The 16,801-nt window shown below is 42.5% G+C and overlaps 1 protein-coding gene across 4 annotated transcripts in view; it reads right to left on the minus strand.

Moving 5' to 3' along the window:
• The window catches only part of grm8b (glutamate receptor, metabotropic 8b), a 417,912-nt gene that overhangs the window by 114,587 nt on the left and 286,524 nt on the right, over window positions 1–16,801 (minus strand). For all 4 annotated transcript variants that reach the window (XM_051951555.1, XM_051951556.1, XM_051951554.1 and 1 more), the window contains exon 9: window positions 15,285–16,220. In XM_051951555.1, coding sequence (XP_051807515.1) covers window positions 15,285–16,220 — 936 coding nt within the window. The remainder of the gene's footprint in view (window positions 1–15,284; window positions 16,221–16,801) is intronic.

Raw genomic sequence — 16,801 nt, forward strand, 5'->3', positions numbered from 1 at the left:
CGGCTCACTCATCCATTCTCCGCCAGATTGTTGCACTAGATTCACAGTCAGTCCTCATATTGCCCCTTCTGTACTTGCTATGCTTTTGCACTGTGTTAACCCTGTTTCTCTCCGTCTGCCTAGGACCAGGTGTCCAGGCTCCCTGCTCCTGCCAAGACCTGCCTGCCCCATTCTGAACCTACTCTGCCCCACCTGCCTGGACCCCTTCCCCGGTTTCCCCCTCTCCTCGTCTCCTGGTGCCCCCCGGACCCTGCCGAGCCCAGCCCCCGCCACAGACCCCCCCCCCCCCCACACACACACACACACAGACCCCCCCCCGCGGACCGCACAGCCGCCAGGGATCCACATCTAACATCTGCCGCCACGTTCTGCTCTCCACCGGAGCCGCCACGGCCTCTGATCCCCGGCTTCCCTCCATCCCCGCCGCCAGAACCCTCCATCCACCTCCTCTGCTTCCTGGACCATCTCCACCTCTCCCTTTTCAATAAACCAGTTTACACCCAGTTCCGCCTTGGTAGCGTGGTTCTCCGCTCGGGTCCAGACCCACTGTTCATGACACAGATGACAGATCCAATAAGGCCAGGACTGTACAATCTCCCGAGTCAGCTGACATCACAATGTCACTTCAGACTTTCAGCAATGCCATTTCAGTAGAATGTTTTTTGCGGAAACCAGACTGAAATTTGTCAAAAATGTCATGATATTGTAAAAAATCTGTCAGTTGCTCTGCTACAGCTTTTTCTAAAATTTTTGACAAGAACGGGAGCTTGGAGATAGGCCTATAATTCTGAGGATGTGATGGGTCCAAACTGGGCTTCTTAGGTATTGGTTCAACAACAGCATGTTTAAAAAAAGCAGGGAACCACACCAGTTGAAAGAGAAATGTTAAACAACTCAACAACGCAGGGGCCAATATGCTTAAAAGCTTTTTTAAGCAGAACAGTTTGAATGATATCAGAAGGACAGAAGGAGGGCTTCATTTTTCCAAGCAGGACAGAGACATCATGTAATGTCACAAGTTTAAAGGAGGACCACGAGTGAGGAGGAGGTGAATTACAATCAGACAAGTAACAAGTAGATGGAGATATGTTCTCCCGGATATCTCTGATCTTATCAACAAAGAAATTCAGAAAGTCATTGCAGTCAGTCTGAGAGAAAGCAGATATCCGGGGGGCAATTGGGGGCACTATGGAGCTAATGGTGTCAAACAAAATTTTGGGGTTTTGCTTATTCTGAGATATTAGCTGAGAAAAGAATTGCGTTCTGGCATTTCTCAGCATTTCGTTTAAGGATGTCCTTAATTCCTTAAGATGCAACCTGCAAAAAGTACATCTACTAAATACTGACATGAAGGGAGTGAAGAGTTTTACATTTTACATTTCATATTTTGGTTAATTTCTACTTTGTAGAAATCTGTTTTCATCTTGAGATAAAATAGTCTTTGTTGGTGGCAGTGTTTTTGTTGTTTTTTTTCCAGCCTGAGAGTCCTTAAATCTGAAGAAGGTATCACAATGTTTTTTTCATTGAAATAATGATAATAATTATCAATTAAAGTCACTTTGACATGAATTTCAAGAGATGCAATTTGCAACTTGGCAATACATTCTGAAATCTTCAGGTCACCTTCAATCAAAGATTCCAAGCACATTGATAATGACCATTGAGGGATGTTATTGGGAGACAGCACAGTGGATTGGCGGTTAGCACTTTCACCTTGCAGTTAGAAGATCCCTGGTTCTCATTCCTGCCTTCCTGCAATTCTGCATGGAGTTTGCATGTTCTCCCTGCGCATGTGTGGGTTTTCTTCGGGTACTCTAGTTTCCTCTCACAGCCCCAAAACATGCTGAGGTTAATTGGTGACTCTAAATTGTCCATAGGTGTGAATGTGAGTGACTGCCTGTCTCTCTGTGTAGCCCTGTAACAGAAGGGTGACCTGTCCAGGGTGTCTCCTGCCTTCACCCTAAGTCAGCCCCCCCATGACCTTAATGAAGATTACGCAGTGTATAGATAATGGATGGATGAATATTGTCGGTCACAGAGTTTTGCTGGGGTAAACAATTCACTATCTAATCAAAACAAATCTCCCCATACTCAATAACTAAACAGTAACAGCAGACAAAGACCGATAGACTATATTTAGCGGAACTCTCAGTGAATCGCTCCACCTGTCCTCCAGATCTCCCCACAGACAAGATAATGAGCAAAATCCTCCATCTGGCAGGCTCGCTTACAGCAAACTCAACCCCAAAACAGTTGTCTGAATGTGCTAAATTTAATTCTGCTCTAATTAGTTTTTTGTCAAGAGGCTGCAGAGCAGGCTGGGCTGTGCCTGTGGTGATCAGAAACTAATCAATCATCAGTCAGTCTATCAGAACAGAAGGGTGAATCTGGTTTGTAGAGAGACAATCCTGCCTTGCAAACAAATCATCTCTTGTAGTTAACGTGTAGACAAAAAACAGCCTATTGTCGTTTTGAACTTACACAAGCAGCCTAACTCTTAGGTCTTATGATTATTCCCACAACATTTTGAAGTTGTAACCTCATTAATGAAGAGTTGTTTTTCAGTCCTTGCAAGAAATTCAGCGTTTAAAGTGTATCGAGCTGTATTATACAACACTGAATAACACATATTGTGCAGGTGTTATTTTGACTTTATTCTAAAATTAGCTTTAAAGGCCAGCCTGCACGTTGATTTTTTTTTTTTTTTTTTTAATACAAAGTATATTATATTACAGAGCCCCAGAAGGGACATGGAGAAAAAAAACCCCAGAAAGAATCCCAAGAAACTTTTCGAGATATAGCAAAAACATCGATCTTATTGACATTTGCTCTTCAGATTTGCGGCCTGTCTTCATTGTAGTCACGGGCAACAGCGACTAAGTTTAAGAAGACAGGTAATTGTCAGAGATGTTTTGATTCTTAACAGTGAATGTGTTAGCTTGGCTACTTAGCTTTGACTACATTTGCATCCACTATGTAGCGGTTAAACAAAGGCAATAAGCTGATGATAATATCTATGTTTATCTTTACAGATGGTTTTAAGGTTAATTGTGCGGCAGATGTCAGCTGTTGCCTGGGGACATCCACGATCATGCAACTGGTGGGACACAATTGTACTGGATGTCAGCTGAAGACTCCTGTTCTATCCAAACTGTCACAAGACATTGACATTTTTATTGTGATATACCCACCACTGTTGTTAGCTTTTGTTTCAATAAATTGTTTGCGATGAGGAAATCACTATTGCATGCGTCTACTTAAATGCCTTACATGAGATAGTATCACTATGGCATTAACGTTTTACATTTTCCATATATTTCACTCAAAAGTTGAATATTTTTTTTAAATATTATATTTTTTGAGCCTTTATTGATAGGTGCAGTGAAGAGACAGACAGGAAATGTGGGAGAAAGACATGTAGCAAAGGGCCACAAGTAAGAATCGAACCCCGGCCGCTGCATCGGGGACTAGCCCCTATACATGGGTCACCCGCTTAACCTGTTGAGCTATACGGGCGCCCCAAAAAAGTTGAATAATTTTTTGTGAGTAGTGTGTAGACACGCCATGTAAGCACACTTCAAAAAATATATCTGCTGCAGGAGTGCAGTTTATCTATCTAGCTTTGTGTGACAGTAAAAAAACAACATATGTTGATGATATTTTTAAGGCTAAGAATCTGGTTGAAAAGCACAACCAATTATCTGTCAAAATGTATGTAACAGAAGTGTGCACTGAACACTGAATAAAGACACCATGCATCCCATTAGTCCAGCCAAGGTGATTGAATTTCTATCCATCCTCTGGATGTTCTGGAGCATGGCAGAGGCCAGATATTGTCTTCTGATCTGTTCCAAGAACCACTCCTCTGACCTCTCCAGATACTGAAGCAGATACACAGTAGCATCCTGTTTCCCTTTTCCTGCATGAAAGCACCCAAAAAGGTATTAGTTGTTAGCAATTACTTTCTATATTCATAAACATAGTTAACTTAAAGTAAATGTTCTATTTTGCAATTAGCCCAAGATAGCATATTGTTCATGTTGATGTTTGCATAGTCTAAACCAGGGGTCGGCAACCTTTAACACACAAAGAGCCATTTCAACCCATTTCCCACAGAAAAGAAAACACCAGGAGCCGCAAAATCCTTTTTGCATTTAAAATGAAGACAACACTGCATATATCGCTTTTTTACCTCTATGCCCTTGTTAATCAGTCGTGATTAATTAAATACAAAGCCTCTAATTAGATAGATTCATTTTTTAAATTGTGTCCTACCATTAATATTTATCTTACTTGGTTAATGTCATTTTTGCTCCTGGACCTCATATGTTACGTAATGTTAGCTGGAAATCAATATTTTGCGAATATCTATTTAACTTGTAAAATCTATTTATGTTAAGCTAATAACTTTTCTCCGGTAAGTCGCTGCCCTATTTTGCAAGACGACACTCCTCTGACTCTCTGACCTGCTGCCTGGATGATGGACATGTTCTTGCAAGTAACGTGTATTACCCTATCAAAGAGTAGATACTGAGCAAGACAATTATCCGTAGTTTACCTTAGTACTCATGAGTACTTTTGACTCAAAGACAAGACGTGTCTTTCTTGGAGTGGAGCTTTAATATACAGGCTTGCCATTCTTGAGTACAAAACGATGTGAAACTACAGGCGTTGCTTCTCCATCTTCTCTGCATCAACTTTGCGCTCTCATGTCCCAGGGGAAAACCGCAGCACATTTGGTGGAGTGACACGTCAAAATAAGAGCGGTAATTTCACAATAAAACTGTATATTAAAATGCATTGAAACACGCCTGAAAGGCAGAACGATTTATTTTCCAAAGTTACAGGGAGCCACAACAGAGGGCTGAAAGAGCCGCATGCGGCTCCAGAGCCGCAGGTTGCCGACCCCTGGTCTAAACAAATCTTACTTGATTTGGTCTGTTAAGAGGAGAAGCTGCAGGATGAGGCCAGTGAGCTGCAGACTAGCGGTCCTGGCAACTGGACCTCATCATCCAAGGCCGACAACTAAATAAATGAACAAGAAATGTTGTTGATAGTTACTGTATTACAAATCATTTTCTCTTTTAACTGATTAATTATTGCTTTGTCCATACAATTTTACAATGTGATACAAAAAATACCTGTAATAATTTCTAACAGTGCTAAATGTCGTGTTTTATCTGAGGTTTATGCAAAGCAGAAACCTCAAGAACAATCTGCATTTTGCATTGAAATTATAAAATAGCTGAAGTACTCTTTACTTCACTGTGTTAATTTGATCATCTGAATCAGCTTTAGATTTGTATTAATGATAATGTTAGTAAACAGTTTAGTGGTTCTTCAAGGGATATTTCAATGACTACCATATAGTTCAGTAATATGATTAATGGCACATTGCGTAACAATGTGCGAGGTTTTGAATACCAGTCTTGTAATGAAATATTGGTGCTGCTTTTCTCAGGTTTTATAAAGTGTCATTTCATAGTTTGTTAGCTAACTGGCTAGCAAACAATAGTCAACACCAACCTCTGATCACTGATCCTGTGTCCGTACCACGTTAGCTGGCGTAACATTCATAATATTAATGTGGAACAATTGTAGCTAGCATATCCACAGTAGACTATCAGCAGGGTGTTGTAGAAATAAAACTTACAAGGATCAGGATCGGTGGTCTGCATGGCAGACTCCTCGTGCATCAACTCTAGTTAGGCTGTGACGTGTTAAGGGCCCTGGTTGGAACCACGGAGGTGAAAATGGGGATTCTTCTGACTGACCATTGCTGCATTCCCAGGAGCCGGTGCGCAGTTGGTGGAAACACAAAGAACTGGTGCTAAGTCAGGCAATGACTCTGAACTTGCACTTGAACCAGCTTTCTCAGAAAGCAGTATCGTTTATGCGAAAACTGTGCCTTTTGTTAAGCACTGCTTGAATGTCTTTATTTTTAAGCCGATTTCAAAATAAAACTCAGTTAATCTGTCGTATGGGTGGGTGTCCTTCATTGTCATTTCTCCATACTGCTAAAAAGATCCAGAAGCATATATACCTATAGTTTTGCGAGATCTTGCAAAAATTATCGTGAGATCCCGAGGAACCTTTGCGAGATCTCGCAATGTCAATATGTAAATGAGAATCGCTCCCCTAAACTCCCTCAACTCTGGTGCGGATTCTTTTTTTCATTTTCCCTCAAACAAATATTTTATACAACTTGTGTGAGATCTCGCAAAAGTTTCTCAGGATTCTTCTTGTTTTTTTTCTCCATGTCCCTTCCGGGGCACCGTATTATATATTTACTGTATTTAATGATTCATAGGACTGGGACTTTAACATGTTAATTAAGATGAATTAATTACAGAAAAAACAATGTGTTCAAAAAATTATTACATTATATATCAGTATATTAAATTTATTGCACCTTTCTCAGTTTCCGAATTTCTGGCACAGCGGTAACACTGATGCACATGCAGCTTGGTAGGTGGTGGTAAAGCACCTAAAGTCTGTTTGCCAGCCTGAAGAAGATGCACAGGATGCACTCAGCGCAGAAATGTCGGACAAACACAGCGGCTTTGTTGAAAACTTGCTCTTTTATTATGAAAACTGTTCAGCAAAAAGTATTTCTGAAAGCATTTGAAGCGAGAAAAAAGCCGCTAATTCTGTCTTCATTTTAGTTTAACGATGGCTAGTTTAGACGTTTAATGAAAGTTTTGTGATGCGTCGGACCTCCACTCCCCACGCTGCATTTGCATAAATCAAAGTACTTTATGCAAATGAACTGCAGTGTGACGCACAAAAAATTCATAAAATGTTGAATATAATAGCTATAATTGCACTTTGAGTTTGGAGTAATCTGTACATGTAGTGGACAGATGAAAAGTGCAGATGGAAAAATATTGCTGACGATCTGATTGCAATCCTACTACAAATTCACCGCTGTGGACGTATTGGAACTTATTTTTCAGAAATCATACAAGGAATGAGTAGCCTTGGTGGTGTATTGTGCTCTCTGAGTGCTTTACTAATACAGTTTGTCATCACGGTGAATTATTATGGATGTGCAGGTTGTGGTACTCCACCTTGTCACAACAGAGTTGCTTTATTATCTATGCCATTTTTATGAAGGTAAAGACACAGAAATTAAAAGCACATGTAGCGCACCAAGGACCAGAACATTCCAGAGTAACACACAAAGATCCAAAGACCCTTTCTCAAAGTTGTAAATTTGGTAAGAAACCATTTCAGGAGACAGCTAACCCAAAAATCACCTCCAAATGGAACATCTGTTGATCAGATGTTTATTACTAAAGGACTACTCATGGCACTCTTGGAGACAACAGGATGCCTCCCACCACCACTAGAATCTGATAAAGGTCATAAAGTGTCAACTGTGAGAAATACCACACCTCTGCAGGATTTGCATTCTGACCTTCTGATCGCCCAACCTAACACACAGAACTTTTTACACAGGAATGAATAGAACAGTTCAAATCAGGACATTAAAGAAATGCACCATCACTGAAATAACTATCTGGACTCAGTCTCTGAGACCAGTTTGATCAGGACCACTATGTAAGAAGAACCTATCAAATCTGAAGTGTTTGTGGAGAAGAACAAACAAGACACCAACACCCCTCCTCTCTCTGTCACAGGCCACAGCCATAAAAGACAGAGAGACTTTTCACTCTGAGTATATATACTCTCTATGTCTTCTTTTTCTTATTACTGAATGTATATGCTTGTGCTTAAGCTATGTTATTAGTTTACTTCAATGTAGCCTAAAGTCTACAATTTGTAAGTTTATTCTTATGTTTACACCTTTTATTATTATCACCATATGAACCATATGAGATAAACATATTGTGTTTGCTGTCCTTTTAATCATTTATTTGGTGTTATTTCAGATCTGTGATCACTCCGTTTCAACGGGGATCCAATTGTCATCTTTCCCGACTACACGGCAAGCGCCGCCAAGGCCCGAGCAGCCTTCACAGACGTGAGGAAACTTCTCCGCGGCCGTCAGGGAGTCCAGTTTAGGATCCTGTTTCCAGCTCGTCTTCGAGTAACATACAAGGGGGAGGACATGGAGTTTATCGACCCAGCCAAAGCCATGGCCTACGTGAAGGAGAACATTGTCACATCCTCCGATGGAGAGAGCCAGTAAGACTGAAAGAATCTCTCCACTTGTATGTGTATGTACTATCCCAAAGCTTGGTGAGTTATATGGTTGTTCACCTGTTCCAAATCTCTAAGCTTTAAAGTTTTCTCTTAACAATATAATCAATGTAACCGCTGCAACATTGTCTTGTTGTGTATAATGATTAAGAACCGGGTGCAGCGCACCATTTCTTTTTTTTCTATTACTATTAGGTTTTTTTACTGTTATTATTATTATTATTGTTACCTTTTCTTAGGGGCCTGGTGGGGGCCCATGCTGTTAGCTTTGTAGCTCCCCTTTACAAGCACTAAATGTGTGGATCTCTTTTCGAGGGGCACTGTTCTCACCATGTTCCGGTAGGTGAGTGGGATGGGGGACGGGGGACGGGGGACAGGGGTGCGGCGCTGGACAGGACGCTGGTTTTCCTACTGGAAGTATTGTGCCATGCTTAGACATATTGTTACTATTGTGCCTCTGTGTTTCCCTGCTTGTCTGGGTTCCATGTATGATACATCCGTCTTTGAATATACCTTATGGCAAATGAGGATGGATTAGGAACATGTGATGGTTGCCCAGCTAGCTTTGTGAGCTGGAATGTTAAGTCTATGAATCATCCTGTGAAATTCAAAAAAATCTTCTCGCAGCTAAAATAACTTAAGGCAGATATTGCTGTCAGGCCAGCTGTTGACAGCTCTGTCTAGTGCCTCTTTCCCTCCCCTTTTTCCCTTTCTTCTAGGTGTCTACTCTTTGTGGCTGCAGCTGACATCTCCCAGTCGGTGCAGTCAAAGCACCCTTGGAGACGAGCAGACGATTCCTCTGACCATACTTTGACCTCTTTTGTCTGAGTTTTTCCACTCTTCAGCACGGTTTTATAAACAGGGAGAAGGAGCACACAATTATGGTCAGCAGAACCTACTGGAGGGAGCTGAATTGATTTATAAGCTCCCTTTACTGTGCCATAGCAGAGGTCTAGTGTCTTGTCCTTCGTAGTTGCACAAGTAGCATACTGATAAAAGTTCTTTAAGGACTTTTTCAGAGACACATGATTGAAATCTCCCAGTATGAAACGTGGTGCTTCGGGTGACATGGACTGCAATTTCTGCACTACATCAAAAACAGTGCTCGTTGCAGTGGACGGGTTTGCTTTCGGGGGAATATACACAGTTGTGATGGATATCTGGGGGAATTTCCGGGGCAGGTAGAATGGGCGGAGTGACACTGTCAGGAGTTCCACGTCCGACGAACAGAGGCTTTCCCTCACTGTCACTGAGCTGCAGTAGCGCTTGTTGACGTACATGCACACGCCCCCTCCCCGAGATTTCCATGTTGTCTCTACGTCCCAGTCCCGACGGAACGGGACTCCAAAGCCATCGATGTGGAGGTCTGTGGACTACAGGAACTGCTGCGTCATGGCTTTTACCGAGTCTTGGTTTACAGAGCAGGACTCGGTAAAAGTCATGACGCAGCAGTTCCTGTAGTCGCAGAGGAAATGAACATTTTCCTGAAGCTCGTCCAGTTTGTTCCACAGAGACTGTGTGTTCCCCAAGATCAGAGAGGGCAGGGGGAGGCGGGTAAACTGCCACTTCTTCAGGCGCAATCTGACTCCTCCCCTTTTACCTCGCTTCCTTACTTTAATATCCCTCGTACAATTAAAATTCCCGCTGACATCTCGTCGGATCTCGTCCGGCAACTCCGTCGGGCAAAAGTCCGATGACAATCCTGCGATTTGGCTCGACACACTCCACTGAAGCAGAAAGTCCCGAGTATATTGTATCCTCGGACCAGGAAGTGCAATTTCACCGAACACCAATGACGAGTTGGTGTTCAGGATCCACAAAGTCCACAGTTCTCATCTTTTGTATGCCTTCAGTAATTCTGGTTTCTTCTCTGCCATAGTCATTGTTACCTGCACCTTCTGTACGCCAACTGGGACTCCTCCAATCCACACCTTGATCCTTCCAAGGCCACCAAGAAAGCCACCTACCATCTCCTTCGGTCCATCCAGCGTCCACAGCCAACGATTCCCCCTCTGCGACCCATTCCTGGTCATTCTTCAGCTGGAGCCCAGTCTGAGCGTCTCTGAGTTTCGTTAGATTTTTGTTGTTGCACTGTTTAACCGTAGTGAGTGAATTAGTTTCGTTTTTGTCTCAGAAGAGTAGTGATTCAAGCCTTAGGCTTCGCTTTCTGTTAAATCATTTTTGCCTTTAGTTGTGCTTAGCATTTTTGTATTCAGTTCCCACCTGGGTTTTACCCTCCGTGAGTTCTGGCCTGTGATTTATCCTCCTACCTCTAGGAGCAGTAGAACGTAGCTCAGCCTTCTTCGTTGTTATTGTCTGTTAGCCTTCCGCCCGCTAGCAACTACTTGTGTAAAATACTGTATTCAGGCAGTAAAGCCTCTTTAAACCTACTTACTTGCGTACCAGTTCATTCTCTGCATCTGAGCTCTAGTCCTGAATCCTGACAATTGCATTTCTACAGGAAACTCGCATACGCTTAACAGATAGATATCGCCTTAACAGGGGTTGGTCAGGTAAATCATATTCCAATCTAATTTTCATTCAAAGGCTAGAGGAGTGGCAATTATGATTAGTAAAAACATCCCATTTATAGTTTCAGGTGTGCCTACTGACTCAGCCAGACGATATGTCATTGTAATTGGTAAACTGTATTCTCTCCCGGCCATATTAGCTTGTATTTATGCCCCCAACTGGGATGAACCCGCTTTTTTCAATGATTTCTTCTCTCAGTTACCTGACATGACTACGCATCATCTTATTCTCGGCGGCGATATAAACTGTACACTCTCTCCTGTGTTAGATCGGAGTATTTCAAAGAGGGCACCGCTGTGCAACTCAATTCAGCACTTCCTCACAACATATGGCGTGGCTGACGTGTGGCGCTTTCGCAATCCCGCCTCTAGAATGTACTCGTTCTTCTCCCAGGTTCATAAAACCTACTTGCGCATAGATCACTTTTTCCTCGATAAAAGGATCCTGTATCTAATTAACGAATGTGAATATGGAGCAATAGTTGTCTCCGATCATGCCCCTCTGAGTATGAAAATCCTTATCCCCACCACGCAACTTACTTTTCGTCTATGGAGACTCAATTCTCTTCTTCTCTCAGAAGAAGATTTTATCAAATATATATCATCTGAAATCAATATGTTTCTTAATATTAATCAAACCCAGGGGATGCCACCATCCACCGTCTGGGAATCCCTAAAGGCATACTTGAGGGATCAGATTATTTCATTTTGCGCAAATAAAAGAAAGGAGAGGACTGAACATCTTAGAGTACTAACAGAAAGGATCCTGGAGACTGACATTCTATGCAGCCATTCCCAGACTGCAGATGTGTTTAAAAAGCACCTAGAATTACAGACTGAATTTAATCTCCTGACCACGAGTCAGGCTGAATATCTGATCTCCAAATCGAGGCACAGCCACTACGAACATGGGAAAAAGGCTGGATGGGCCCTTGGACGTCAGCTACGCCAAAGAACCGCCAATCAAACTATACCCGCAGTTAATGGCAAACACGGCCGAAAGTACACAGATAATGGGAAAATTAACTCCTGTTTCAAAAAAATTTTATCATTTGTTGTATACCTCAGATTCCCCTGCCAATCCTTGCATGATGGATGACTTCTTTAAACCCCGGAACATCCTGTCTATGAATACAGAGCTTGCAAATGAGCTGGAGAGTGATATCACGACCGCAGAAATAACTGCAGCAATTAAAGCCATGCAAAGTGGAAAATCTCCAGGGCCTGACAGCCTTCCTACTGAATTTTTTGAAAAAAATCGCAGACCAGCTTTCACCTTTGTTATTATTGGTATTTGAAGAATCATTTTCCCTAGGAGCCCTGCCCCCAACCATGCATCAAGCGGTAATTTCTCTGCTACTTATAAAAGATAAAAACCCTCTTAATTGCAGCTCATATCGCCCTATTTCACTTTTGAATACGGATCCTAAGATTCTTGCTAAACTGCTGGCACATCGCCTTAAGGCAGCCGTACCCTTTGTTATTTCACCTAACCAGACAGAATTTATAAAGAACTACTACGCTTTCTTCAACATCGGACATCTGTCTAACATTTTATATAGTGCCAATCCATCCAATCCTGGGGACAGTGAGGTGATACTCTCACTCAACCCCGAAAAAGCGCTCGATCAAGTGGAATGGGAATACCTCTTTAAAACTCTTGAAGTATTCAAATTTGGCCCCAAATTTATATCTTGGATAAAAACCTTATATACTCTTCCAGTAGCAGCCGTTTGCACCAATAACAACCTATCTGCCTACTTCAAGCTCAGATGAGGCACAAGACAGGGGTGCCCTGTCTCCCCACTTTTATTTGCAGTCGCAATCGAACCACTTGCAATCGCTCTGAGACAGAATCCCACCATCAGGGGAATTTGTCGAGTGGGCTCCGAACATAAAGTCTCTCTCTCTATGCAGATGATATGTTATTATTTATATCGAAGCCCGTCTCGAGTCTACCAAACTTATTCAATTCATTAGCCAGGTTCGGGAAGATATCTGGATACAAAGTCAGTCTTCAAAAAAGTGAACTTATGCCAGTTTCCTGTGTAGATGATGAATATCTCCCTACAACTCCCTTTAAAATCAGCCCTAAAAAGTTTAGTTACCTGGGTATATGGATGACACACGACCACAAAGATCTTTATAAAACAAATTATCAACCTCTTTTATGTAACCTGAAGTGAGACCTTTTGGAGGAAGAATAAATATAATGAAGATGAACACATTCCCTAAGTTTCTCTATTTATTTCAAAGTCTTCCAATATTTTTAACAAAATCCTTCTTCGCCAATCTGAACAACCAGATATCATCCTTTATATGGAACAAGAAACCTCCCAGAATAAAGGAAAATATTTTAAAACCACCCCGCATGATGGGAGGCATGGCACTACCAAATTTCATACATTATTACTGGGCAGCCAATATTAGAGCCTTGTTGTACTGGATGAGAAGTGACATCGCAGATCCCAAATGGATAGTTTTGGAGAGATCATCAGTTGAACATAAATCTCTGGAAGCAACAACCCATTTCAACTTTCACTTCTAATCCTATCATGTTATGGATTTAAGGTTGGAGAACCCAGGCGCAGACACAACAGACAGGCAAACTGATATGGATAATGGAAGGGATTTATTAACCAAAAACTAATATATCACAGAGAACAGAACTAGAGGAACGAACAAGACCAAAACCATGAACATTCTCCAAGCTCGACTTCAACACGAAACAATCTACAACAGAGTACTATAACCAGAACAGCATCGACTAAATGGATCTAAGGAAAGGTACTCACACAGGGGAAAACAAACTAATAACCAAGGGAACAAAACAGGCTGAGGTTAAATCCGCAACAACAGAGTCCAAGGGGGGAATCCACAAAGGGGGGAAGCAGAACGGTCCATCAACTGTCGCAGTCCAAAAGGTGGTAGGGTTTGTGGGGGACAGAGTCCGGGATGACATGTGAGTTGCAACAATGATCTGGCAGAGACTGAGGGGCTGAGTTCCATAATTTCATTACAGTATGTGTTTCATTGTTAATTGTATAACCGTGAAAATATGAAAAAGACCTTGATCAAAAAAAAAAAGAATATGTCTTTTAACTTGGACTTGTAACTGGACTTGTAAGAATGGGTTTGTAGAATATGGGGATCTTAAAAAAATGCAATGCAAATGGGTGGGGGGGTGTGGTGGTGGTGGTGGTGGGGGGGGTCCACTCCTCTTCAATGGCTGTGGGAAGTTGCTGGATATTGGCGGGAACTGGTACACGCTGTCGTATAAGCCAATCCAGAGCATCCCAAACATGCTCAATGGGTGACATGTCCGGTGAGTATGCTGGCCATGCAAGAACTGGAACATTTTCAGCTTCCAAGAATTGTGTACAGATCCTTGCAACATGGGGCCGTGCATTATCCTGCTGCAACACGATGGGATGATCTTGGATGTATAGCACAACAATGGGCCTCAGGATCTCGTCACAGTATCTCTGTGCATTTAAAATGGCATCAATAAAATGCACCTGTGTTCTTCGTCCATAACAGACGCCTGCCCATACCATAACCCCACGGCCACCATGGGCCACTCCATCCACAACGTGGTCTGCAGTTGTGAGGCTGGTTGGGTGCACTGCCAAATTCTCTGAAACGCCTTTGGAGATGGCTTATGGTAGAGAAATGAGCATTCAATACACGAGCAACAGCTCTGGTTGACATTCCTGCTGTCAGCATGCCAATTGCACGTTCCCTCAAATCTTGTCACATCTGTGGCATTGTGCTGTGGCACACCTGTGCACTAATCATGGTGTCTAATCAGCATCTTGATATGGCACACCTGTGAGGTGGGATGGATTATCTCAGCAAAGGAGAAGTGCTCACTATCACAGATTTAGACAGATTTGTGAACAATATTTGAGAGAAATGGTGATATCGTGTATGTGGAAAAAGTTTTAGATCTTTGAGTTCATCTCATAAAAAATGGGAGCAAAAACAAAAGTGTTGCGTTTATATTTTAGTTGAGTGTACATATATCCTTTTATGGTTCCTGTGCAAGACAATTTCTACACTTTCTGCTACACACAGTTATATTCCATGCTCATTTTAGACAGAAATATTGTGTTCCTGGCAATCTCATGGGGTTCTCGATGATATGAAGAAGTTAGTACATGCAAGACTGACAGTGGTTAACATTATCAAACGTTGTTCAGACACAGAGACACCTGCCCTGCTCTCCATTGGTTCACCTCAAATAGCAAATTCATTTCTTACTGATGCCAAGCATAATGGAGCAATGCTGACATTTAAAAGTGTAACCTTAATTGTTATTTCTGCATGTCAGGATATCTGGCTGAGTGTTATATGCAAAATGCATAAGAGACTCTAAAGAAGCAAATTAGCAAATTAATACAGTCTGACAACTTTTATGAGCTTTAACATCATCATCTGCAGGATTTCAGCATGGTGTCTGTCTCACACAAGAATGCACAGTATGTATGAGAGTATCTGTAGATGCTCCTTGCAAACTGTTTCTCCAGTTGTTAAACTTTGCTGGATGGCTGGTCATTACTGCACTTATCATAGAGGTGCACTCACCCGCTCTGCTGACTGTGCCGTGCCAAAGAAGATAGGGATGAAGGCGAGCCAGATGATGCAGGTGGTGTACATAGTAAATCCAATGGGTTTGGCCTCATTGAAAGTCTCGGGTACACTGCGTGTCTTGATAGCATATACAGTGCATGTGACCATCAAGAGGATGCTGTATCCTAGGGAGCAGATGAGTGATAGGTCGGAGATGTCACACTTGAGGACGCCACGGGCGTTCCCAGGATCCTGCGTGCGTTGTTCGCCGTAGTCCACAAAGGTATGCGGTGGGTCAGAGGCAAACCACACAAGGACACCTAACAGCTGAACTGAGATGAGTGAGAAGGTGATGACCAGTTGGGAGGCTGGAGAGATGAAGCGTGGTGCAGTCACTGCTTTCTTGCCCTGCTCGAAGATGCGATGGATGCGGTTTGTCTTGGTGAGCAATGCAGCATAGCTAAAGCACATGCCAAGGCCCAGGAAGAGTCGGCGGAAGGAGCAGACGGCAGCATCAGGTGCAGCGATCATAGGGAAGGTGATGATGTAGCACAGGAAGATACCTGTCAGCAGGACGTAGCTCATCTCCCGACCAGAGGCACGCACAATGGGTGTGTCATTGTAGCGAATGAAGGTAACGATGACAAAGGTTGTGGCGATGATGCCGAGAACAGAGATGAAGACTGGCACCAGTGCCCAGGGCGAATGCCACTCCAGCTTAATGATGGGGATTGGCTGGCAGCCAGTGCGGTTCTGGTTGGGTCTTTTTTCATAGGGACAGAGCTCACACGTAAACTCATTGGCCTGGAAGTGGTATCCTTCACAGCGCTCACAGTGCCAGCAACATGGGACACCCTTCACCACCTTCTTCCTCTCGCCAGTGTGGCAGGGCAGGCTGCACACCGAGGCTGGCAGAGAGGACTTGCCAGTGGTCCACTGCAAAGCCTCCATCTGAAGAGAGGGAGGAACCAGGCTTGTCAACGTTCATCTTCAAACTGAGCAAGCAGCTCTGCAATGACACACAGTTCAACTTCTACTCTAAATCAGAAGCACGTTCAATTCACTGTAAACACACACATATAATGGCAAACAGAAAAGATGCGCATTTATCATGTGCTTAACAAATCCAGTTAAGCAACAGTGTGTTCCTCTCACTCTTGAAAAAAGCAAAAACAGAATCACTGAGTTGAATCCTGCTGACTAAGGGTTAAGTCAAAAAGTTAAAAAAGAAATAGAAATGACGTAAATCAACCAAAATATGTGGTGAAAGTACTTTGCAAACACCATAAAAAGATTTCCTTCATAACTTGGTGCTTAGTTAGTAGGAGACAGCTCTATAATATAGCAATTTTTATCCTTGGGTGTGAGAAAATCCAAAGTCCAAAAACATTCTCCATTTTGTGTATGTTTCGGGGTATTCAATTTTCCTTTCAGAAAGTATTAAAAAGTAGATGTTGGAATCACAGATGAATTTGTGATACGATAGTATCACAATATGTTGCCCACAAAAAACAGTAGTGTCACTGTATCAA

Source organism: Acanthochromis polyacanthus, chromosome 8, assembly GCF_021347895.1.
Source record: "Acanthochromis polyacanthus isolate Apoly-LR-REF ecotype Palm Island chromosome 8, KAUST_Apoly_ChrSc, whole genome shotgun sequence".
Lineage (NCBI taxonomy): Eukaryota > Metazoa > Chordata > Actinopteri > Pomacentridae > Acanthochromis > Acanthochromis polyacanthus.